Source organism: Varanus komodoensis, unplaced genomic scaffold (assembly GCF_004798865.1).
Source record: "Varanus komodoensis strain SLA01 unplaced genomic scaffold, ASM479886v1 scaffold1, whole genome shotgun sequence".
Classification (NCBI taxonomy): Eukaryota; Metazoa; Chordata; class Lepidosauria; order Squamata; family Varanidae; genus Varanus; species Varanus komodoensis.
In genome coordinates this window covers 53496536-53523743 of record NW_025335268.1, presented here as the reverse complement: position 1 = coordinate 53523743, position 27208 = coordinate 53496536, and the positions used below count along the sequence as shown (strand labels likewise).

Below are 27208 nucleotides of genomic sequence, written 5' to 3'. Positions count from 1 at the left end.
TTTACCTGAAAAATGATACTGATAGGTCATTAGTGAGGGAGCACTTAAACTTAGCAAGTTTTGGATGCATTATCTCATAGTTCTGGGCACCCTTTGGAGGAGCCAAGCCTGGAATCCCAGTCATCAGCCTGATCCTAACAAGGAGCTCTAGAATGAAAGAATCCTTTCTACTCACTCTTGGGACTGACCCAGTGGAAGAGGGGCAATTTTGCCAATCCACCACTTCCCATTCACACTGTTCCAAAGGGTTCCCCAGCTCTCCAGACCAGATTTTCAGGGCACCAGATATTATAAAGAAAAAGAAGAGCTCATAAAGTTGCCTCTCTCGCTTTGCTGGCCTGAGTGTTGATGAGTGCAACTCTGCTCATGAAATTTGCCAGTTAGCTGATGCAAACCTCAGGAGCCTGGACATTGGTTATACTTATAACTACCTAGTTGGATGGCTGTACTACTTGCTGGATCCACAGCTGGCTAGAGCACTGCCTTCAGAGAGTATTAGTCAAATATTCCTCAACTGAAGGGAGTATTACATGACTACAGTATCCTCAGATACCAAAGATGAAACTCAAATAATTTGGCTACCTAATGTGAAGGACCAACTCATTGGAGAAGACCCTGATGCTGGGAACAATTGACGGCAAAAGGAGAAGGGGGCAGCAGAGGATGAGGTGGCTAGATGGAGTCACTGGGGGAGTGGGTGTGAGCTCAAGTGGACTCCGAGGGATGGTGGAGGACAGGGGAGCCTGAAGGAATGTTGTCCATGGGGTTGTGATGGGTCAGGCATGACTTTGCGACTAACAACAACAACAGTTCCGTACTTTTCAACAATTGATGGCTTGAAAGAGGAATTGGGAAAGATGCTTGTCAAATTTGCAGATGACAAAAATTAGCTGATATCACCAACACTTTAGAAGACTAAAACAAAACTGAAAATTATCTTGATAGATTAGAATGAAATTTAACAGAAAGAAATCCTAAGCTCTTAATCAAATACACAGGTATTAAATGGGGGATATGTTGCTTGATCGTAGTATGGGTAAAAAAGTATCTTGGAGTTCTAGTCAATCACAAGCTGAATAAAATATTGACAATATGACGTGGCTGCAAAAAGGTAAATACAATTTTAGGTTGCATCAATAGAAGTATGGTTGCTAAATCATGGGAAGTACTCTGCACTGACCAGACAGTATCTTGAATACTGTGTCCAGTTCTGCAAACAACACTTTAAGAAGGAACTATATGAACTGGAATGCATTCAGAAAAGACAACAAAAATGATCATAGAATAGTAGAGTTGGAAGGGGCCAAGACGGCCATCGGGTCCAGCCCCCAGCTGTTGCAGGACACCACATTACACCATCCCACTCAGATGGCTGTCCAGTTTTTCTTGAATGTCTCTAGCATGGGCAACCTCTCTAGGCAACTGGTTCCATTGTCATATTGCTCAGACAGTGTGGAAACTTTTCCTGACATCTAGAAAAGCCTGGATCTGGGCTGTTGCGACTTGAGTTAATTATACTAGTCTACATACTGGTATCAGTGAGAAGAGATCTTGACCTTCCTCTTTAGGAGTCTTTGAGGTACTTATAGAGTGATGCCATATTGCCCCTCAGTCTTCTCAAGGCTGAAGATGCCCAGTTCTCTCAGTCTTTCCTCACAGAACAGTGTTTCCAAACTCTGGATCATTTTTGTTGCCCTCCTCTGAACCCTATCTAACTTTTCTGCATCTTTCTTAAATCTTGGTGCCCACAACTGAACACAGTATTCCAGATGAGGTCTGTTGAGTGACAAATACTGTATAGGGGAACTACTACGTCTTGTGATTTGGAAACAATACTTTTATTAATGCATCTCAAAATAGCATTTGCCCCTTTTGCAGCTGGATTGCATTGTTAGTTCATATTTAGCCAGTTGCCCACAATAACTCCAAGGTCTTTTTCAGTTTTGTTAAGACATCTATTACTTAATAGATGTCTTAACAATTGATACAATTACTTGTATCAATGCACTTGGTTTCTTTTCCCTAGGTGGAGTATTTGGCATTTGTCCCTATTGAATCTCATTCTGTTGCTTTCAGCCCAGCATATCAAGATCACCCAGGATCTTCTTTCTGTCTTCCAGGGTGTTTGCTACTCCACCCAGTTTTGTGCTGTCTGCAGATCTGATTATCGTTTCTAGTGCTTCCTCGTCTAAATCATTTATGCAGATGTTGAAGAGCACTGGGCTTAGAACTGAACCCTGTAGGTCTCCAGCACTGACCTTCTTTCAGTCATTGTGCCATTGATGAGCATTCTTTGTGGCTGATTTAGCAGCCAATTTTGCATCCACCCAATAGTTTTTCTATCTAGTCCACCTTTTGCTAGTTTGCTTGTCAAGATACCATGGGGCACTATGTCGATAGCTTTGCTAAAGTCTAGGTAGACTATGTCCACCGTGTTTCCACTGTCCATCTGGGAGGTTACCTAGTCAAAAATGAGATTAAAGTAGTCTGATAGGATTTATTCTTGATAAATCCATACTGACTTTTATTAATCACTGCATTTTCTTTGAGGTGCTTGCAGACTGATTTTTTAATAATTTGCTCCAGAATTTTTGCAGGGATTGACATCAGACTAACTGGTCTGTACTTCCCAGGTTCATCTTTTCCCCCTCTTTTTAAAAGACTGGGACAAAGTTAGCCCTTCTCCAGTCATCTGGCACATCTCCTGTTTTCCAGCTGTCGAGTTCTTTTATAACTCTTGACTGAAGTTCATCAGGCTCTGGAGATTTGAATGTGTTTATTCCATCTAGGTATTCCTTGACCATTTGTCTGTCATTCTTGGGCTGTCATCTCTCACTTTCAGTTTGTACTTCCTCTTTGTTGTAGATTTGTGGGAGAATATTGAGGCAAAGTAGGAACTGAGCACCTCTGCCTTTTCTTTCTCATCTATTATCACTTTGCCATCCATTTTAAGTAGCTGGACACCTTTCTCTTTCACATGTCTTTTGTTTTGGATATATCTGAAGAAGGTTGTATTGTTCTTGCTATTCTCAGTTCATTTCCAGCTTTAGCCTTCCTGATGCCGTCTCTGCAATTCCTTGCTATTTGTTTGTATTCTTCCTTTGTGGCCTGGCTGTCCTTCCACCTCCTGTACATGTTCTTTTTTTTTCTTTCAAGTTGTTTTCTTCTGCACTTTTTTCTTGTTTGAATTGTTCATAGTTGTGCAGTTTTTTTTCCCAAGATTTTCCACCCCTCTTGGACTTCTTTTCCCTTAAGAGTAAGTTGCCATGGCACTTAACTTATCATTGTTCTGAATTCATTAAATTTGGCTTTCCTGAAGCCCAGGGTATGTGTTTGGCTGCAGTTAACCTTTGTCTCCTTCGTAATTGAGATTTCAAGTATTGCATGGTCACTTTTCCCTGGGGTTCCCATGGCTGCTGTTTTTTCTACTAAGTTATCCCTGTCAGTATTAAATCAAGGAAAGCTGTTCCTCTTGTCCGTTCTTCTAGGCTCTGCTGGAGGAAGTTGTCAGTAACGCATGTCAGGAATCTCTTGGAGGGGCCATGTTTGCAGAAATTGTCTCTCAGCATATATTGGGAAAATTGAAGTCCCCCATGATGACTGCATTATTGTTCTTGGAAACGCTAGCAAGCTGCTTTTCAAAGGTTGCATTCTTGTCCTCCTTTTAATTGGCTCATTAGTAATAGGTGTCAGTAATTACGTTTTTCCAGATGCTTTCAGTGGGGCTACTAAGTTCTTCTTCATGTATTTCTGTGCAGGTATATGTGTCTCTTACATATAGTGCAACTCAACTTCCTTTTTGTCCTCTGTTTTTCTTGAGCAGGTTGTATCCGTTAATTGTAGAGTTCCAGTCTTGTGAATCGTCCCACCATGTTTCAGCTATTCCTATAAGAGTGTAATAGCCCTCATGTACTACAAGCTCAAGTTCGTGTTTTTTTCCCCATCGAAATTCATTTTCATTGTGCCCTGGTTTTCTTCCTACATTTTTTGGAAGAGTGATGTTGGCACCTGCTTGAGGTTTTTTCTCTGTTGAAATACATCACTTTGTCAGGTGATAGTATGCCATGTTACACGTCTCCCTGCCCTGTATGTTTCTACTGGAAACTCAGTCCTGCAAAGAAAGATTGAAGGAACTGGGCATGTTTAGCTTTGAGAAAAAAAGACTGATATGATAAAACTATTCAAGTATTTAAAAGGTTGTCACACAGAAAAAGGCTGCAACCTGTTCTCTGTCATCCCAGACCCTAGGGCACCAAAAACAGGATTAAGTTACAGAGAGGCAAATTTTGCATGAATACCAGATAAAGCTTCCTGACAGTCAGGGGATCAGACAATGAAGACAACTGCCTAGGCAGGTGCTGGGGTTTCTTTCATGGAGGTAGTCAAGCAAAGACTGGACAACCATCTTTCAGTGATTCATTCTGCAAATTGTAGGGGGTTGGCCTCAGTGGCCTGAAAGGCCCCTTCCAACTCTATGATTTAATGCTTTTACCTTTCCAGTGTCTGCACAGGTCCAGGGATGAACTGAAGGAGTGGTTTTATTATTGGCTTGTTTTTGAAAATGGCACTTGTTCTATTACATCTTATCATTTGCTTTTAAGGTGTGTAAATCTTTTCACACCTGATTGATTGCATCTGGGATGCTTACCATCAAGTTTGCGGGTGTAAGAGAGGCATCATGAAATATGTTCTAAAAAATGTGCAAGATACAGCTGTAGGGAGTTATCAAAGAAAGCAAGTGAGATATAAACTTGTGATGGTGCATCAAGTTATATAGCACATTTTCTGGATGTGTGAAATAAAAGAGTGAAAGATTTCTAATTACCACCTAATTGTGGAGATGGGACGATGATGTACATACAAGTCAATAATTAGATGGTTTTCCTTCTGCCTGCCCACCATTCTGTTGTAGCTTTTCTGTATTTTTTGTTCTTCCTTGCAAGAAAAATGAGGCAAAAACTACTGGATGCCTTGGTAAGTAGGAAGAAAAATGTCTTATGGGAGGGGTGGTAGAAGAGAAGAGTACCAGTGGAGGCCAGATGTGTGCAAGACTGAAGATATGAGTGAGCCCAAAGAAATAAAATGCTTGCTGCACTTGTTGCTGACTGGGGATGATGGGAGCCTAGTACATCTGGGGGACAACAGGATGATCTAGTAACAGTGATAGGATGCAGAAAGCATGCATTGCTGCCAATAACGCATTGGTTAGAAATAGATGGGGTGGCTAAGAATCAGCACTCCATACCTTGGATGGTCAAAAACCAAATTCAGCTGAGGCAAAGGGAATGATGAAACCTGCATTCTTGACATAAACTCACCAGATATCCTTGAGTTATTGACTGCTAACCTCAGCTCCCCAGTCTGTAAAATGGGAGAGTAGTGACCTGTCTTTTGGGGCTGAGTGAAGATAAATAAGAAGAGTTTGAAGAGGTTTGTCTTTTTAAAATTGCTTGATAAACCAAGATTGTAATGAAAAACTCTTGTGCAATTTGCAATTTGCACCAGCTGGTATAATTTGAAGGTTCCAGGTGTGTTTACCTGTATGAGCACTTAAAGAACATAACTAGGAGTGAGTAACCTACGAGTGTGGTTTTCCAGCACACCAGCATGAACCCCCACCCCTGCAAGCATCAGACAAATAGTAAGGCATGATTCCTTCCATAGGAAGTGTCGGAAACAAAACTGTGCATCACTTCAAAAGGCATCTTCATGAGAAATTTGTTAAGGATACAATTCTATACCAGCTTGTTTGAAAGTTTGCTCCAACAAACTCTGTGGGATTCACTTTTTAGTAGAAATCTCTCAACACATACTGCAAAGCTATAATCCTACATGTTCACTAGGGAAAAAATCCCACTGAGCTCAGTGGGACTCCCTTTCAGGTAAACTGACAGAGCAGCCTTTCCTTACCTGAAACCCTCCAGATGTGCTGGACTATAACTCCTGTAACCCAGCCATAATGGCCTGTTCCCTTGGAATTAAATGCTTCCATTATTATGGAAAGTAGATTACATGAAGAAAGGGTAAGATCGTTACTTCGATTCCAGACAGAGCTCACCTGAGCATAAATAGCAGAAGATGAACAGAGCCTGTAATTAAAGCCTGTTTCAGAAACAGTGCTAGTTAAATCCTGTATTTCAAAGCTATGCAGCCAGCTAGCATTTTCTTTTTCAAAAATCAAAGGCATGTTTGCTGCTGCTGCTTTTTTTAAGTGTGGATGTTGATTCTGTTTTATTACCTTGCTTCCTTAAGGAGCTGAAGAAACATTTAATTGTGGCATAGTTTTCTTCTTTTATACTGAGATACAGATTTTGAGATTCTACTTGCCAGTGAAAGGAAACCATTACAATTATGACTGCAAGTTGGAAGCAGACTGCTCTAGACAATGGGTAGAATGCAAGATGGTATTCTCTGTGGAGGCTAATTCAAGGCTCTGCTTTCATTTCACTTCCCTGGAAGGTATTTAAGAAGAATTAAGATGCAATCCTGTATATGCTTCCCTGAGAGCGTGCCGCATTGAATTCAGTGGGTTTTGTGCCTGAGTAGATATGCAGAGGATTGCATTGTAAAAACAGTATGCCACTTTTCTGTCAGAGTATAATTTTACTTTCTTTGTAACTGATTGCCCTGTGGAAGATGGTGTATAGAACAGACAGGTAATGTAATCCTAAACTTCTTTTACACTCTTGCCTCTGGCTGACAGCTTGTAACACCAATCAGTTAAACACAGACTTACAAACTCAATAGTTTAATTCAAATGGTTGCCTAAAGAAAGAAACTAACTTGTCGTTTCTAGCTTTTATAATTGAACAGCAATACACCAGCTATGGCAAACTCGTAGACTGGAGGACAAGATAGCCCATCAGAAGATACCCAGATTATAATTAGATTTTAAATTGAATTTCCAATAGCATTTTTATATATTGCCATAATTTCTTACCCATCTTGTGAAAAGACTATTCATTTTACTTTTCAACATATGTCTTTTACAATACTAAAGCTGCTAGTCTGAGTACACTCTTCTGAGATAAGCCCCACTGAATACAGTGGAACTTCTCAGGTGTTTTTGGCATGTCCTGCCATCACCACCCAGAACCAAATGGGACTGGTTCACAGAACATGGGAATCAATGATGAAGCATTGTGGGTCTGCTGTGTTGTCCAGACCCAGTTCCAGAATTCCCACATGGGAAGATTAGTTTGCTAAAACCACAGAGAAATTCCATGGTCTGATCTAAGGTTTCCACAGTTCACTGCAAATTCTCCTGTTGCCTAGATCCATGATCAACACTTTACCATTCTTGGTATGGAAACACCATAGATTCCTCTGGAAGGAACAGCTGCAGAATTGGTTGCTTCCAGCCTTCAATCTCTACTGCACTGAGCTCCCTAGGAACCACTGCAACATTACTTGCTTTATTTCTATTGGCTGAGTGATGTGTCCATCTCCCTGTTTGCTTTGGAAAACTATGAAATAGTGCAGAAATGCACAGAGGAAGAAGAGGTGGAATTGCAAAGAAACTGGTTTTTTTTTAATTTAATAAAAATCGCTATGGGGACAAGAGTGGCAGGAAAGCATTGCAGACATGCAGGTGCCCTTGGGAGAAAGGGAACCTGCTTCTGGAATGCAGTTGACCAATCAGGAAGATGCTGCTGCACTCCATAAGCAAGCAAAGGGAAAGGATGGGGATTTTGTTTGTGGGGGCTGCTGGGATGCATGGTGAGGCTGAGAGGATGGTGCAGGGAGCTTAGAAACAACAGAGTCCAGGTAACCATGTGATTGACTAGCAAGTTCAGACAAAATCTGTGTGTCATGGAAACAAGATGGGGTCGTTTGCCATGTTGCATGAACCCAGCCATAGTGATTTAGCTGAAACCAGCTAAAGTAATGGCTTAATGTAATAGTACCTCATCCCACAACATGTCTGTGGGATTGCTGGAGAGAGGCTGTGGAGAACATGCTTTACATGGAGAAAGCCGGAGTCTCCATCCCCAGCGTTTCCAGGTAGGGCTCAAAAATTCTTCCCTGGAATCCTGGAGAGTCACTACCGGTCAGTGTTGACAACATGTCTGTGGGAGTTGGATGGTATTTGGTTGGGAAAGACTGATTTAACCCATCTCATAGTGTTGCTGCAGGAATAAAAGGGTGTGAAAGCAGGAAGGTACACTAACCTGAATTCCCTGGAAGAAGCAGGAAGAGATGAATGTAATAAATTAATAGGTAGGAATAGGTTGGAGCGGGTGGTGGAGCGGGTGGTGGCGGGACAACTCCAAGCACTCTTGGATGAAACTGATTATCTGGACCCATTTCAGTCCGGCTTCAGACCCGGGTATGGCACTGAATCTGCCTTGGTCGCCCTGTACGATGACCTGTGCAGGGAGAAGGACGGGGGGGGGGGGGGCATCCCTGTTGGTTCTCCTGGACCTTTCAGCAGCTTTCCATACCATCAACCATGGTATCCTTCTGGATAGGCTAGCAGGATTCGGGGTCAGAGGCACTGCCTTGCAGTGGTTCTGCTCCTATCTCAACGGCCGATTCCAGAAGGTGGTGCTGGGGGACTATGGCTCTGCGCCATGGCAGCTATGCCATGGAGTACCGCAGGGGTCCATCTTGTCCCCTTTGCTGTTTAACATCTACATGAAACCGCTGGGAGAGGTCATCAGGAGGTGTGGGCTGCGGAATCATCAGTACGCTGATGATACCCAGCTTTACCTCTCGCTTTCTACCAATTCAGGTGAGGCAGTGGCTATGCTGAACCGGTGCCTGGCCGAGGTAATGGGCTGGATGAGGGCCAATAAACTGAAGCTCAATCCAGACAAGATGGAGGTCCTGTTGGTTGGCGGATCGGGCTTCGGGGAAGGGGACCTTGACCTTGTCCTGAACGGGGTTGCACTCCCTCTTAGGGACAAGGTCCGCAGCTTGGGAGTGCTCCTCGACCCTGAGCTTTCACTTGAAGCTCAGGTGACAGAGGTGGCAAGGAGCGCTTTCTTTCAGCTTCGGCTGATCCATCAGCTGTGTCCCTACCTGGAGTACAATGGCCTGGCAACAGTGACACACACGTTGGTAACTTCCCAATTAGACTTCTGCAACGCGCTCTATGTGGGGCTGCCCTTGAAGATGGTCTGGATACTTCAATTGGTGCAAAATAGAGCCGCCAGGATACTGACGGGGACTGGGTGTTATGTTCACATGACTCCAGTCCTCCGTTAGCTGCACTGTCTCCCCATCGAAGTCCGGGCCCAATTCAAGGTGTTGGGGATGACCTATAAAGCCCTCAACGGCTTGGGTCCTTGTTACCTTAAGGAGCGCTTACGTCCATATATGGCCGCCTGCCCGCCCGAACCCCCCCCTTGAGATCAGCGGGAGAGGCCCTTCTCCAGGAGCCCTCCGTGAAGGATATTAGGAGGGTAAGTACCTGGAGGAGGTGCTTTCTCTGCGGTGGTGCCCAATCTATGGAATGTGCTCCTCAGAGAGGTCTGCCTGGCGCTGTCGTTATATGTTTTTCGGCGCCAGGCCAAGACCTCTTTATTTAAATGGCATTTTAATTGTTAGCTTATTTATTGATTTTATATCTTTGGTCAGGGTGTTTCCAATTATATTGTTTTTATATGATTATATGTATTTATTTATTGTTGTAAGCCTCCCGAGGCTTCGGCGAAAGGGGCGGCATAGAAGCTTACTAAATAAATAAATAAATAATAGTATGTATAGCAGCAATTAGTTGCTAGTACATTTGCACAATGTACTCGTACCATTTAATGGGTCATTTGTATAGTTTGCGTAATGACAGATTTATCATACTTGCATCAGTTTATTGAATAATGTAGTAAATGCATCTGAGATTGTTTGCTGTTAGATTTCCCAGTGAATAAATAGATAAACAGGCTCTAGCCTACTTGAATTGGAAATGACTGCCCTCTACAGTAATGGATGGGAGTGAACAAGACAGGCCTGTTGGGTGGCTCCAAAGTCTTTTCTTTTGCTCATTTTCCTTGTGCTGAGAGAGTGCCCCTTCTCTCTCTCTCTCTTTCTTTCTTGATGGATTACATGCAAAGGGTCATCTTCCCCAGTAATATGACCTAAAACACATTCAAGTGATTCAAAAATGCTATTTTTAACCTAGGAAACCGTGGATTTACTGCCTGTATTTACAATAATGGGATTTATACACAAAATTATATTGAAATAAGCAACAATGTTTGCCATTTCCAAGAAGCACACTCAAAAGCTTGTATCTCTTTGAAATATACAAATGAAATTGAAAGGTTCTTGGAAGTATCTAGGATCAGCTGGCACAAATAATGTTCAGCTGCCTGGTAAGGTTATGCTGATGATTATTTCTATTTGCAGGCCAGAGAAAAGAAAAGCAGAGTATTTATTCAGCACAACAGTAGTTCTGGAGCATGAAAAGGTGAAGACCCCTAACTGTATAAGAGCAGCAGAGTGGCTTTTCCAAAATAAAATCTAGGAACTTCAGCAAACAAGAGCGATTGCTTCCAAAACAGAATGTGTGGCTGGAGAATGAGAACAGACAGAAGACTATGAATGCGGGCAAGTGTTGGCATAGGGAACTAAGTTTAACTTCTCTTAGGAATTACATTATATCTCTATAAGCCCTGCCCTTAAAAAAGTTGCTTCAGTTAAAAATAAAAACAATACAGTATGAGCAGCAAACAGTTTCCCCAGTCTGCCCCCTCCCCAACCCTATTCCCTCTTTTTGTTCCCTCCTTGCCATGGACTTGGACTTTGGCCAGGTTTTTAAATCATTTGATCAGTATATCCACACTGCAGATGAAACAAATGGCTTTTTCAAGGCTCTTGACAAACGCAATTGAGAAGGCTAGGTTGGGGGGTTTCACGACTCAAAAGAGGATTGCTCAAAGACTGTCCAAAATTCTTCCTTTCTCTCAAATAAGAAATTTGCCACACACCCATCCTGTAAATCTTCCTGAGTTTGTCTGATACAGTCTACTTCTCCAGCCCACTTAGTATTTGTTCCGGTTGTTGTTAGAATGAGAATGATTTGTGGTATTTGGAATAAATTAATTTCATTTCAGCTCAGTGTAATGGACAAGTAAGCCAAAGGGCAACATACAGTAGAAACCTCCATAAAAAGTTTCAAAAATTTTGTATTGCAGCCCAATACGTTTATTCTACGATAAACTAGGCAGGTGCAAAGGATTAAATTTAAATTACTATTTGTGTTTGCTGTTTTCTATGCATTGTGCAAGATCCAAAGCCACTCTTAGTCAGACATAAGAAAGGCTGTGCTTGATCAGGCCAGACCTGCATATTAAGACGCAATTCTTTTGCACTGATGTCCACTAGTCAGAGGCCTTTGGCAGATCCATGGCCCGTCCCTGGCCCATCACAGCCAGTGGAATACTCTCCCCCTCACTCTGTTCTCCACCTTAGGTTGAGGCCCAGACCTTGGGAAGCTGAGGTTGCAGGTCTCTCTAAGGCCTTTGAGGGGAAGGGAATATCCTTGACATCCTATGATCCCCACAGACACTGTCTGGGAGGCATAGGATTACTCTGTTTGCTTATTTACTTTGAGTTATTTTATAAAACATTTGTATGTCAAACCAGCAATTTTCAGCAATAACACCTGTCTTTGATAGCCATCTACACAAGTATTCCATACAGACCAAGGCCGAAAATATCCAGGCCTGCCTGTTGATTCGCCCCAAGCAACTGCTCAGCCCCTCTAAGTAGATGGAATCCATTCTTTATGGGTAATAGCCATTGACAGATCTTTCTACTCTTAATTTAATGCTTTAAAGTGGTCATTTGCTCAGATCCAGCTGCCAACAAAGGTCTCTGTATGACTTCAGGTTCTGGTAATTACATACCAAGGTGGTATTGGTAGCTAGTATTATTCACCCTACAATGAGAGAAGACCCAACTTGGAGTCAGTCCTGGATCCAAAGCTCTACCATTCTCCTGAGGAAGACCTAAGTTTGACCTGGAGCTGGTACAGGATTAATTGCAGGAGGGGAGATGTTCCACCAGAAGAAAAGGCAGCTTTTTGTGTGGGAGAAATCCTCCACCCTACTTCCTGCCTTGCCCAGCACAAGGCTCTGCGTAAGACGGCAAATCCAGCTCATTGTTTCCCTCAGCCTCTGCTTCTGAATGCTCTGCAAGTTATTAAGCTTTTTTTCCTCAGGAAAATCATTCATTTGTATGTATTTATTGTAAGTATGTCGTAAGTATATTTCCTACCTTCAATCATCATTAGAGGAATTGAACACACTAGAAATCAGTGAAATTTCATAACTACTCCATATGAAAGATCCTACAGAGTGAATATTCTGTAGAAAAGATTGCAGAAAAGAACCATCTGTTCCAAACATCTTTTTTGGAAAGGTTAATTTTGCTGTCATTCAATGAGCTTTTCCATCTCTTGATAAACTGGAGCACCTATGCCTATACATGGCACATTGTTCCACAGAGAGAAGGTGTGTTGCACCAACTCTTTTGCAATCTGCAGCGGGTTCCCTCCCAGATCTTTTGAACTTTTTATTTCCACTAAGCATCAACTCATTCAGACACCTTGCAATTTAAAACTCTATTAAAAGCAGGGAAATGAGATCAGTGCCCTTGTGTTTCCCCTCCCCCATTTTACCTAGTCTGTTCCATCAACATGTGTCAAACCTGTAATAAATTTGCCGTGCTGTCAAACGCTGTCACGGTGTCTCACTGCACTGAAAGCCAGCGAGCAAAGGAAAGATTTATCTTGGAGCCTAAGGGAAAACCAATAAACTGGAACCATCACTTTCTTAACTTGTATCTAACATTGAAGGACTTTAGTTACTGGGAGATCCAAGCTTATCTTTAATGCGCAGCAAATTTAATTTTGTTTTCCTGGAACTTATTTGCTTCAATTAATGCAAGCACCTGTTACAGCATCTTGTACATTTACAGCAGCAACAGTTGTTTTGAAGTGATTCCCTGGTTTAATTGTGCTTTTGTTTCTTGAAGCACAATGCAGAGCTGTCTTGGCTATGAAGTGATTTTTAATCCTCTGAAATGTGCTGGGTTTGGGGCATCATGAAATGTAAAACATGCCATAAGATATAGCAAGTATTGAAAACTTGTATTTGTGTATCGTGGCCAGAAATTGGAGGTCTTTAAAATTACATCTAGCCAGCCATTCAAATTGGCAGAGACTTCACCTAAACTAAAAGTGATAGAAGGTACACCTGGAGTTTGGTGATTTTGCAGTAGTTCAAGGATACAGAACACAAGGGCCAAATTCCATTTTGGAGAAGCTCTCTGAGACACCACTGCTCTAGTGGGCAGGGGCCAAAGGCAAAAACGCTGAGGCCAAAATCACCAAATTGCCAGCATACAGAGGTGGTGCAAGAGGTCCCGCCACTGATGCAGGAGCATGCATGCTGTCACTCTCGTCACTGCTGCCCCAGCCTCTGAATGAGAGATCAGGTGCGTGGACTTGCTGGAGAGAGAGCCATGGGTCTTGCCTCAAACTGGGGCATTGTGAGTTGGCCCTGGAGACTCTTATCTCCCAGAAGGCCTGCCCTGCCAGCATGTTTGCCTTAAAGTACTCATCTCCAGTAACTAAGTCTTAGGAAAGTCTTGGAATGGAACTGTGGAAAGGCCAGGAAAGCACCAACTGAGTGGAGGCTGTAGGAAAGGGTATGGCTCAGGAAAGCAAAGTTCTGAAGAAACTTGCAGGGCCAGAGTGGGGTGCTTGGGAAGCTGGATATTGCCCCTAGGCCTGTGGCAGGACATTCATTACCCTGACTTCCAGTTGTTTAGCAATATTGGGAGCAAAATGACCCCTGTGTGCACAGACCCACATATACCAGTTATGCTATTGAACTAAAGAAAGTCAAAGATAATTACCTGGAGAATTGTGGCTATTGGCTGGCATGGAAATGCAATAACATAAGTAGTAGTGTTACCAATGAATAATTGAATTTTGTATGAAAGAACTATAAGGTCCATTCAGTTCTGCTACTCAACAAATATTTGTGAGTTCAGAATGCTTTAAATCTTGGTGTGTGTCTTTTATATCAGGTTCCATTTGGTGGATCTTAAGAGTTCTAATATATAACAAATTAGATCTCACAAATCAGAAGTCTGCCCACCCCTAACCTAACAGAATCACACTGAGCAAAGCTGATGGGTGTAAATAGTTAAATACTGAATGGCCCTTGCACGTGAGCAAAGCTTAATGGTAATTCTGTGTGCTGAAGCCAGTCTTGCACCACTGTATTCCCAGTGTCATGATTGTTGCAAGTTGTTGTAAGATTAATAGACATATTATGATCTGCACTAAACTTTGTCTTGATAGGTTGAAGATAGAGGCTTGGAATTCTATAGATATGTGCTGTGCTTTTTTTTGGAAAAAAAAAAGAAAAAGAAAGAAAGAAAAGGTGCCGGAACTCACATCTTGTTAATCTTCTATTTAAAAAATTATATATTCAGTTCTTAATATTCTGGCCTTTTTATTAGCAGGACTGGTGGTTGAGAATTAGTAATGCTTTTCATTTTTAAATTTGGGGTCACACTTTTACACTAAAAATTAAAAAAAGATTTTCAATTCACCAACTTTTTTTAAAATAAAGAAATTATTTACCTTTTGCATGTAGTCAGTCACTGTAATGAAACATAATGATCGCCGCCCGCAGTAAGCACTCAGCACGCAACTACACGACCAATCACAACCCGAGCAGCGCCATCACAACCAGCGCAGACACACAAGCAGCCCGCATGCACCATTTTAATGATTTTGCCTCTGACCTGCTACGCCCGACAGGGCGATTCAAATTCAAGTGGAAAAATCCATCGAAAAAAGGTGCTGGAATGCTGTTCCGGTGCGTTCTATGACAAAAAAAGCCCTGGGTATGTGAACAACAGTGTGCCTTCAGCACCCACACACAGCATAGTATAGAATGATCAATACCTGCTTTGGGAAGGTTTGTGATGATGAAATAAAGAAGTGGGGGCGAAAAAGGCAAAATGGGAAGGGCCTCCAAGGAACATCTTCTGGTTTATGCTGAAGGTTTCTCATTGGCAAAGGTGGTCCTCCCTTAATTTAGTTAAGACAGTTTTATGTAGAGTAGCATGAGTTATGGAAGTTGTGGTTTGAGGAACATTACAGTTCAATTTACCAGATGGACGATTTTGGCAGAGATGGGATGTAGATCTTCTGTTTTTATCAAATCCATTTCCTCAGGGTTTGGAGTTTAAATAGCATGTGACTAAACTCAGTCTGAAAATAGCAGTCCCTGGCATTCTAAATGGGATGTAGGAACATAGTAAAATCCAGTCCAGTTATTTTTCACAGAATAATGGGTAGCTTTGTTTTGCCATCCACTCATTAACAGAACTGGATTTTGTGAAAATGTATTCATACTCATTTGCACAAATTCACGCTCCCAAAAATGTGCAAATTTCCCCAGAACATGCAAAACTGCCCCAAATGTGTATTTTCACACTTTAACCTATGGGAAACTATAAATTACTAGTCAGTGAGGTTTTAATTATAACTATTTTCTGTATTTTTCTGCAACTAAATTTATGTAAAAGTTTTAAAAATCTGCAAGTCTGTGCAGCTTGGGAAAAGCCCTATAATGCTGAATCTACAGGTCAGATTTTTAGACATGTGAACACATTTGAGTTTACTGCAGGTTTATCTAACATACCTAACTCTAAGTCTGAAGGGGGTTACACATTTTTGTCAGATTATTTTTTTAATTCCTTTGGCTAAATTTGTGTAAACTTACAGAGTTAAAAAAATACTCCACAACTCCACAGAATCCATGCAAGTCTGAAACAGTTGGTTCACTGTAGACTCTTCAGATTAATAGAAATTTGAACTCATCTGAGTCGGTTGCATATTTCTCCAATATCCAACCCCTGGACTAGCATATTATTGTATACTCTGGTTGGCAGAAAGATGTATTTCCAATTAGCTACTACATGATGCATTTGAGCTAGAAAACTGAAATGCTGAACCCAAGTATTACTGCATGCACTCTACAACTGTGTTGTCACCCATTCCCAAGCTCAGAAGAAGATAGTGTTGGGGAAACAGTGCATTGTTCAAGCTGGAAAGCAAGGTCACATTCAGATTGTACAAGGCCTGGCAGCATTAGGTTGGACATCTAGCTTAGCAGACAGAATGCAGAGTCAAGTGGTGAGGTTTGTTTTGCTGCCTAGCTGGTACCTTCAAAGCTTGCTGTTCAGCTGCAAGGCATGGGATAGAAAGCTGTCCTTTGTGGCCTAGGAAGTAGACCTGGTTGTTGATTTGTTTCAAAATACCTTTTGGTACTTATCCATCTTCCCCTTCTTTACATGAATAGTTCCTTGAATCATTATAACAACAACAATAAATCACAGCGTGATATTAATAATTCCTTCCCTACATTCCAGCATGACTTTACCTCTTGTTACAAATGATCAGGTGTGAGGGGTATAGAGAAAGTAGAGGACATACAGGAGTTTTTTGTTTATGCCCATCAGCTATATTCTTTCTGTGTGGCAAAACAAATATCCAACCTGACCCATTGCTTTTGTATTTGAAGAACAAAATGTCAAAGGATGGATAAACTAAGGAAAAGCTAAAAATGATGAAGTCACTAGACAACGTACCGTTCATCTGAGAATTCTTGAAGAAGAACCCAAGTGTGAAATTACTGATCTCTTAATTAACATGTGTAACTTATCACAGTAATCTTCCTTACCGGGGGAAAGGAAGGACATTAATTTTAGACATATCAGATAAATGTTTTTCATAGATAGAATGGAGGAAAGCTTCATGAAGGGTAACATTAAACACACTGAAGAACGATAAGAGTCAGCATGACTTCTGCAAAGACAACTCTCAGCCTTCAGAGGAAAAAGACTGCGGCTCTGTGGTTTTCATTCTGAAGGTCTCAGGTTCTGACCCTGGCACTCTAGTGGGGCTGGGAAAGACCCTTGTTGGCTACAGTGCTCCCTTCACTCCTCCATCTGCTGTCAATCTGCATGGGTCCTTAGATTCGTATGGATTCTAGCATAGGGATCAACCAGGGTGTGCATCACTGTGGAAAGAGACCTATGTGGATCCGTCCATACACACTTGGGAACCCATTCAGATTGACACTGATTAGATGCTGGCTGGGGGACAAGCACTCTGGCACTCAAGGATGGTGCTAACCAACTCATCATGAGTATCCCTTCGTGCATTCACACTGAATGACTGAAAAAGATTATAGTCAAAACTGCAAACGGGTGAGATTTAAAGCTGCTGAGGAACCCATGGTTCAGGAGTGCCGTGGAGCCTAAATAATACAGAGAAGTAATAGTTGTGAGGTAGCAATTATGTAATAGAGGTAATTGAACTAGGGCTCTTACATAGCCTTTTGAAGGAGGAGGGTGCAGTCCATGAAAAAAATCCCATTGCTACCCATTGTTTCCTTGGCTTATGATGCTTTTCATTCCTCGCACAACACTTGGGATTTGTTCCTATGAAAGGTGAAATTATGGGTACTAGTAAAGCTATTTCTTCAAAATGTATCTTCTCAGCTGCCAACACAACAATCACTGGAAAGATTTATAATGACAACTTTTTGCACGAGGAAGATCTGTCAGAAAGAAGTTTTACAATGTATTAATACCTGAGATGGGAGTAAATAAAATACCCAAGGGAGCCACTCGACACAAAGACGGCTATTCCTTTATGTTCAGTCTGGAATATCTTATTTACTGCTTTAAAGAGACTTAGTAAGAGAGGTAATGGTGCTTTGTGAGCAAGCGAAGACGGCTAATTGGCAAAACGGAGAGGAAAAGAAGAGGAAGGAAGGCAACAATGACACAAAGCCAATTAAAGCAAACTATTTTTGGCATAAAATGGGAGATGGAAGAAGAATTTGTAAAGAGCTGGAAAACTAAAATTAGTACAGACTACTAAAATTGAGCAGAAGAGTGTGCAGAAGGGAAAAGAAAAAATGGGGAAAGTAATGTATGGTAATATATACATGCATTACAGGAGAACACAATTAGGAAAAATGGTGTGTGAAATTCAGAAGACATTAAGTGCACTTGAGTATGATTTCATATGAAACATTTGTATTTGGACGCAGATATGAGAGTACACAATGCAGGAATATTGCATCAATTATCCCCATAATAACTTTTTATGTGCTTCTTTATAGCCCAGGCACCTGACAGTGTTTCTGTCATAATTTCAGATTTATTACTAGAACCAGGGAACAGGATGCTGTATTAATGCCAAGTCAGTTTTTTGGTGCATCCGGCTCAGTATTATCTATATGAACCAGCTTTGAAAAAGAAAAGCTGACTTGCTAGTGATTCTAACTGCGGGTCATTAAGGAACCTTGCAAGCTGTGTGTGACTGGTGGACTCTCCCACGAACGCAGTTAAGCAAAACTGGTCCTATGCACTGTCTGGATGACTGATTGCTTGGGCATCCACGGCGATCATTTATTTGCCCCTCGAAAGAACAGTGGGTTACAAGTGTCACAATCAAATTTAACAAAAATTATTCTGCAGATTCTGTATTTGATGAGTAACATTTAAATGACAGTAGGAAATAATTGGTGTACCCTTGTGCATTTTATGCACAACTTGTAGTTGCTGGAATGATGTTGCTATTTCATACTGGGAGAAATTCTGACCCACCGGTGTTCCTCAGAAGCCTGGGAGATCTGAGGAACACAAGAACTCCCATGCCACAAATGACATCCCTGCTCATTTCACAGATCCATTGTTCATCTTTGACACCAATGGGCATGAGAAGCTTGTGTGGGTGCCCAATGGGTGTTAGTATACCAATAGCAGTAGGGCAAGTTGTGCCCAGTATACCATGGATTCCTGCCATGTTTGAGCAGTCTGAGAACTAGGTTTGTTCTGTTCTGTGGGCAACAGTAAATTTTATGTGTAGATTTTTCCTTGTAGAAAGGGACATCCCCACCCTCTTACCCCCCCCCCCCCGGCTTGTCTCCAAATCTGCTTTGGAGGCTCCCCAGGCCTCGAGGGCACATTTTGAAGGCACACGGGGAGTTTCAAGGGGAATCCATTATGCTGACGGTGTCCATTTCTTTGTTGAATTTTGCTCTGAAAACATCTTGGCTAGCTTGAAAATGCTGATTATGCTGTATCTTTCTCTATTTCTTTTAGGGAGCTCCTGCTATCTATAGCTCTTGGGCAGGTTCTGTCCCTGCTGATCTGTGGCATTAGCCTGACCAGCAAGTATCTGTCTGATGATTTTCATGCCAATACTCCAGTCTTTCAGAGCTTCCTGAACTACATTCTCCTATTTTTGGTCTACACAACAACATTAGCTGTTAGACAAGGTAAGTGCGGAATTGTTAAAGTATAAATCCCTGGACATTTACAGGTTCTTTTAGTTTTGTTAATAATGAATCATTTTTCTCCGGTAATGTATTTACCATTCTATAGTTCAGAGCTGAGCCCTCCAGTCGCGGTTGGACTGCCAACTCCCATTAGCCTTCAACAGTGTAGCCAAGAGGGGGAATGAAGGAAGGTGTACAGAACTGATAGCTGGACAGCCACAGATTGCTCTGCCCTGCTCTACTTGGTTAAAAAATAAAGCTTGGGGATCTTCCAGAAAGAAATGGGTCAACCTATACTAACTTTTTGTGTGCTTCCTGGTAGCCAGGCTTTCAACATTGTTTTGATCATGTTTTTAAGAAAAAACGAATCGCAATTAAATATCTTTCAAGATAATACAGAGTCACAATTGATTTGTCATCTTATTGGCATGAAGTATTCTAATGAGAACAGCCTTGTGTGTGTGCATTTGTAGGGTATATTTGATTTTTACTTCCTCTGTTGGAGTATGCACTTGTTTAGGAACATCTGTTTTAATACGAAGCTGGAGAATGAGTTTCTAGAGCTAGACACAGGGAAGAGATAAACATAAGAGCAAGCAAAGGCTCTGAGGATGAGTCCAAAGGGTACAAAAATAAAGGTATAAACATCTTAAATCCCTGCAAAACAAAGATAATCCTTAGCCTTGGATCCAATTAATATCTGAACAGAACTCCATGCATTGGCACTTTCCTATCCACCTTCCAGACTCAACTGAAGATTGGAGGACCATCCAGAATAGCATGTTGAGATGTGGCACCAGGGGCCGGATGTGAAGGAGGCAAAACAAGTGGAAGGGCCTTCCATTTGTACGATGCTTTTGAAGCCAAGTTTCCACCCTTGGGATGTTTTGTTAGCCCATATGATCTCATGTTTCTTCTTTCAATCCTGTTCTTTAGACTGACTTTACCTTGTACAATCCTGCATTTGAAAGGATGAATAGACATCATGGTTTCCGCGTTCCCTGAGTATATCATACAACAAATCTCCTTTCTTTCTTTTTGAGGTTTCTTCTCCAGTTTAGACATAAACTGAGGTTCACTGAATTACAGCTTTTAAATGCTGTTGCAATTTATTCATTCATTGAAATAAACTAATAAAATCCTAAAAGCCTGAGATCAGCAAAGGAAAGACATGTAAATATATGGATTAGTTATTGAAAGGTGAGCTCTGTGTGTGTGTGTGCGTAAAGGGCTGGATCAAGATTTAGACAAAATCTGAACTGGAAGCTCTTTATTTTCCTAGGCACTCATTAATATGTGTGTGTGTGCATGTGTGTGCACGTGTGCATGTGTGTTCTTCATGCAGTTGCTTCCCTGTGGTCACATGTTCATCGATACAGCAGAGTTAATGACTACAAATGCCATAGTGTTGCACTTAGAGGAGAAGTAGGGAAAATGTAAAAGGTAATATGTGCTTTACCATTTGCCTTTAAGCATAGGCACATGCCACAAGCCACAGTGTATTCTTCAATTGCTGGAGAAGTCCAAGGTCATGCTGCCCTTTCAGAGTCCTTTTTATAGTCCACAAAATGCCTGCACACCTGCCCAGCTGTGAAAGAATGGAGGGTTTAAAATGAAAAGGGGGTATACATCCATACAGCTGTGCCTTGAACATTGGCCACTCCCACCCCAAAACTAGCTGACCAGTCGCCCCATCATCAAAGGAAAGGAAATGACGGCAACCATGGAATTCCTACAAATGGATTTCCAAGGCCACCAAGGAAGGGGAAGGGGGACTGTTGTGCAGCAGCTTCTAGACCTGTGAACCCACTCTCACCACATGACTCAGAGGCACACACGTGACTCAGTACTGCTTGGAAACTGCAGTCTCTGGAGAAGAAACACCATAGGAGGATTCTGGACGGGGAAGTGGAATATTGAAGAAGAAATGGCATCGAGACAATCAGTTGGGGAGTGTGTTGCATGCCGCACAAGCACACTACAAAGAAGGGAGGGGACCTGGCATATGTTCGCTTTGAGCCTTATTTAGACCAGACCCACTGAAACTGAGGCTTACTTCAGTCATAAAGTCTGACTTGTCCTTGTTTTACGGCAGCAAGGCTGCAGCAGCACCCATGCCACTAACTTTCTTCATTTGCGTCACAGTCCCATGGAGCAGACTTTGCGCTGTTGCACTTATTTGCTTGCAGAGAGACGCGTGATTGAAAGGGCACGGCTGTATTCCACTGCAGGGAACCTTCTAAACAAATGTTCTGTGTGTCTGTAAAATTATGTCAAATTGCAAAGAGCTTCAGAGCCAGTCCTCCCATGAGGCAAGGGAAGCCCCTGCACACAAGTGTTGCACTGACACACCGGCACACACTGATGCAGGCTCCACTCCCCCCCCCCCCGCCCACACACACACACACAAGCACAGAGGAGGACAACCTGGAACCACTGCCTGCTCCCCCTTTGCTGTTGCTTTGCTCCTGCCACTGCCATGCCCACAACCCACCTTGCCTACAGGGTCTCATATGAAAGGGGAACTCTCATCCGGACACCCCTGGATGAACTTGTTCCTTTCCAAGGAAGTAACAAGTTCTCTAAGGACTTCCATCCATCACTATTTGAGCCTGATAGAACTGTGGTAGGCAGGCCCAGCCTAAGGCCTGCAGGACACACACAGCTTCCTTCCTGTCTATTTGCCTCTTGTCCCACATTTGCCAGCAGAAGCTGAGGGGAAAAGCCATCGACTTTATCATGGGCCTTTTCCCACATCCTTCCGAGTACATCTTGCCTAAGCCCATCAAACCCAAGACTGGCCTTTGGAAAGTGGATTCGGTTTCATAACTTGCTGCGGACAGCCACACCACGCAGCCCACCTGCCCCTGAACCTGTCCCACAAGGCAGATGGTTGGGTGAGCAAGGCCTGGCATTTTGTTCCCAGCAACGGGAGCAAGGGGGGCCTGCAAGAGAGCTGCAGCACAAAAACAGAGTAGCCGCCTTGAGTGCCACTTCTCTCCATTGAAATACACAAATAAAGTCTGTGGAAGAAAAAAGCAATACATAGAATGGGAAGTAACAAGATCGTTGGTGAAGCCACTTGAAAACAGAGCTTTGACTGTTTATAGGAGCTGGCAAATCAGTTCCAAAAGAGGCAAAGGTTTTGTAAGGTGGGGTAAGAGGGAATGGTGCCCCTCCAGGGCATTTGCACTAGCAGAAGGCTTCCCACTAGTACGAAGCCACCTTTGGATAAACACTCTAGCATCGAAGTAGACCATGGCTTCCCCGATCCTGTTGATGCAGCTCTGGGTAAGCAGCACCTCAATTTATCCATCTTCCACTTAGCCCAATGATCTCGTAGAATCACTTTGACATTTACTCATTACTGCTGAACCAGAGGAGAAAATGGGGAGTGCATTAGTACAATATTACATCACTGTTGCTTTGATCTGCCTCTAATGTATGTCTTCAGTTCAACATTTGGCTTTTACAAATAATTTATGTTTTGCTTTCAAGTATTTGCAGATGCTTTCGTCTCTATACTGTCTGCAGGCAATTAACGCCTCCTTCCTTACTGTGGTTAATTTCCTGTGGGTAAATTAGTTTTAATTCCCACTCTCTGCCTTTTGCATGGTGCTCTTACATCCTTAAGGTGGTTTTTGAAAATTGTTTTGCAATCCACCATACCATGAATAAGTAGCTGAAATATCAGATTTAGTGTTACACATTATCTTTTGCACTTGAGACATGCTGCCTACATCACATAAGACCCATTAATTATTTTTAATACAGACCCTATTTCAATGTATTTATTTGCATTTTGTCTTTTCTCAGAAGAAGCCCAGGGAGGGATTTTGAACTGGATCAGGGACTTTTTGATTTAGTCCTTTCAAATGTGTAACTCTATTATTTTGGATTGCAATTCTGTCTTTCCCTCATAAGCCTCTGAACTCGAAGCCTTATGTGCATCTTTTGCCCAGCCCCTTATGCTGGATATTTTCTCTAGATTGGTGCAAGGTAGGGAAGGTTGCTGGACTCCATGTAAGTCCACAGCCTCAGCCATCTCTCCGCCCTCCCCCATGACATGGCCCCCTTTCCCCTGTTGAGGCCCAGTTGCAACCTCAGTGGGTTCTTTCTGTGCTGGCTCTGAGAAAGGATCTTGAGATGAGATTCCAAAATATCTTGTAGTCTCTCAGATGATGTCAGGAGACCAATGGATGGTGCTGTTGATGTTTATATTGTTCTTAAGGTTCCCGTTTTATTATTTTATAGTTTTACTCTTTTAACATGTTACACATTGCTTTAAGGTGATGTATACTGTTATATAATGTTTTAATAATTATACATATATTTGCTTGCCGACTAATTCCTATGGAAGCAGGAGACAGCCAAAGGGCTCTTTTAAGCTGGGATGGTGATCAATCAGTTCAGTCTGCATGTTAATGTGAACCTACTGAATTTGTACATCCCAAACCAATACACACACTCCATAATGCAGTTATCTTCTAAATTATGTGCTGCAGTTCTTCAACAAAAAAAAATATACAAAATGCATGTATTATCAGGGAAGCAGCTGCCTAGAAATGCTAATTTTGGGGAAATCATGTTTTTAAATGGGGACATCCCCTAATATAATATGCTTCCAAACAGCCTGTATGTTAGGATTGTTCTCAAATGTGTGAATTTTGAGAACTGTGTGAATGCAGACTTAACAAAGAATTGCATACCTGTAGAGAAACGATATGCAATGAGCTTCAGATTGGAAAAGTGAGAAACTGAGGAAAATGGAAATGGAAAGATGCATCCGTTGCTACTCTTAGCCCCTTATTTCTAAGGGTAAGTAGGAGAAACTGTATCTTCAGCTGTGTCCTTGGGCAACACACTCCCCTGCGTGAGCCGAAATACGGAAAAATGGGACTTGCTAGTTCATGTGTAAAGGAGGAAACTCTGATAGCACCTGTTGCGCCTCAGATTTTGGGTGGGGATGGAAGCTGCTAAGATACACATGGTAACAACTACTAACTGCTAATTTCTCTGAGGATACAACAGGTAGACATTCTAACTGGCGTTAGAAAGTCATTTTTCTGCAGATTTCCAGAGGGAATTATGCATTCATTTTTCATTACCTCAAAAATATATACTCAGGTAAAAGCCATTGCACTCTTCAGAAGAATTAGCAGGCATTTCAGTACAAATATAAATCCTTACTCTGGATCTTTTTACTGCATGAAGCCCTGTTTTGTTTCATGCACCAATACACATGTTGTGATGTAATCATGTACTTTTTATCATACTTCTCAAACTGCTATTCATGTTTTAATAGTCAGAGCTGTGCCTACCATTTTACTTAATTTGAGCAGCTCACAAATAGAGCAGAAAATAATCTCTGATTTTCACTGTAATTATAATCAAGAAGCATTCTCTGAGATAAATTTTGAGTACCCCCCCCCCAAAAAATGTTGTTAATGCCCTGCATACTAGTAACAGCTCAACAAAATTTGGGCAACCCCCACCCTACTCCCAAATACTGATTTTAAGGTTCTGTGGAACTGTGTGGTCTCTGAGACTGTCTAGAGTACTCCCAGGCTTAAAGATTTTAATATCTAATTTATGCACTAACAGACATGCAGGATGAGATGAATTGTCTGTCTGTCTGTCTTTAATATAATTAAGCCAGCCAAAGGTGAGCAGGTAGCCGAACTCATGCTGTGCTTCACTATAAGTCCCCTCAGATGCCCTGGTTAGGGACCCTTATTAAACAAATAAAATTATGTTATTTCCACTTTCTTTCTAGGGACAATCATGTAGAAATAGGGATGTCTGCCTCAAAGTAGGGGCACTAATTCTTTTGGTCCATACAATGTCTCTCAAAAGAAAATTACTTTTTTCCTCCTTTGGCAATTCATATGGAACCATGCTACCCATACTTTCATGCCAAATGAACTTTCCATCCCTCTACTGGGGTTGAGACAACAACAATACAGCCCATACTCATGCTAAGTGTGGGTTGTCATTGAACCATGAATTGCTGTTGAAATGTAAGTTATTGTGTTGTTTAAGCTGAGATAGTGAAAGTGGAGGTAGTGACAGATTTTATTTTCCTGGGCTCCAAGATCACCGCAGACGGGGACTGCAGCCAAGAAATTAAAAGATGCTTGCTCCTGGGGAGGAAAGCTATGGCAAATCTAGACAGCATACTAAAAAGCAGAGACATCACCCTGCCAACAAAAGTGCGTAGAGTCAAGGCTATGGTTTTCCCAGTTGCAGTGTATGGCTGTGAAAGTTGGACCATAAGGAAGGCTGAGCGACCTAGAATTGAGGCCTTTGAATTGTGGTGCTGGAGGAGACTCCTGCGAGTCCCTTGGACCTCAAGGCAATCAAACCAGACAGTCCAAGGGGAGATCAACCCCGAGTGCTCTTTAGAAGGTCAGATAGTGAAGATGAAACTCAAATTCTTTGGCCATCTAATGAGAAGGAAGGACTCCCTGGAGAAGAGCCTAATGCTGGGAACAATAGATGGCAAAAGAAAAAGGGGACGGCAGAGAACGAGGTGGCTAGATGGAGTCACTGAAGCAGATGGTGTGAGCTTAAGTGGACTCCGGGTGATGGTGGAGGACAGGAAGGCCTGGAGGAATGTTGTCCATGGGGTCACGATGGGTCTGACATGACTTCGCGCCTAACAACAACAACAACAAAGCTGAAATAACAAATCAAGGTAAACAATGTACAGTTCACAACCCAACAACACACCATGGATTCTCTTCATGGGTTGTTCATGATTATTAAACTATAGCTTGTTAGCTCAGCTGAGTTCAGACAACATGTTAACTCATGTTTCAATAACCCCTAATTCAGCAACAACACACACTCAACCTATACACAATTCTTTAAATGTTGACTATTGTGTTGTTTGAACCCAGCCATCTCACCAAAGTTTGAGAAGGTTCTCACACCCAGCTAAGCTAAACCTAGGCAGAACCTCTTCATATACTTTATGAACCCTTCTCCAACTCATGTGACTTCATAATGGTTTGGGTTAAGATTGAGAAAAGTTTCACAGAGAATATATGAAGAAGGTATAGTAAGCCTGTGGACCAAATCTGGTTCAACTGGTTTCTCAGTCCATCCCTCTGAGTTTCCCCAGATGGTCACACCTCCTGTCCCTGGTGGCACCTGGCTTCCTAGCTTTTGCATGTTTTCCCCCTTCTAAAAGATTGAAATGCATCTCCTAAGGCTTAATCACCAAAATACCTTTAAACTAAAATATGCTTGTATTCATGACCCGTTTTTCCTGCAGCCCAGCCCCTCCTCCCAAATGCATTTCCCAAGATCACTTGGATTAATTGCAGCCTTTAGGCTGAAACTGATTCCATGCACCATACCAATGGCCTGTGCCTGAATTTAATTCATTTAAGCAGTTTTTCTGAGCATAGGAAAACCTGTGTTAAAACTGAAGATGCCCAAAAACTGAACTCTGAAAAGCTGAGCTCCTGGATGGCAGTGAACCTTTAAAATTCATTCTGAGAACTTTTACACAGCTGTGCTTGAGCAGTGATAAGTGTGCGGGACTTGCATAAAAAGTGCAGACAAGTTTGGATTTGAAGGCAATTCATGTACAGTTGGACAAAAGCATCTTGCTGTTGAAGATGCATATTCTGAAATCAAAAACTGAAATTATCACAAAAAGTAGCTCACTTCATCTCATACTGAATTAAAGAGGTTTGTCACAAAGATTTGTCTGGATCCATTAAAATTTTGCTGAGAAAAATCAAAGTAACAAATTGATCAAGTTCTAGGATGGGATGACAATGAGCCTGGGATTCAGCTAAAACCTTGGTTCAGCAAAGCATGAAGCCAGCCTTCAGAGGTTAATAGCAGCTCCTGTACTAAGCTACAGCCCT

At 42.0% G+C, this 27208-nt stretch overlaps 1 protein-coding gene across 1 annotated transcript in view; it reads left to right on the top strand.

The window, feature by feature from the left end:
- Positions 1-27208, top strand: part of SLC35F1 (solute carrier family 35 member F1) — a 291918-nt gene that overhangs the window by 147484 nt on the left and 117226 nt on the right. The window contains exon 2 of the mRNA XM_044425827.1: positions 19150-19325. Coding sequence (XP_044281762.1) covers positions 19150-19325 — 176 coding nt within the window. The remainder of the gene's footprint in view (positions 1-19149; positions 19326-27208) is intronic.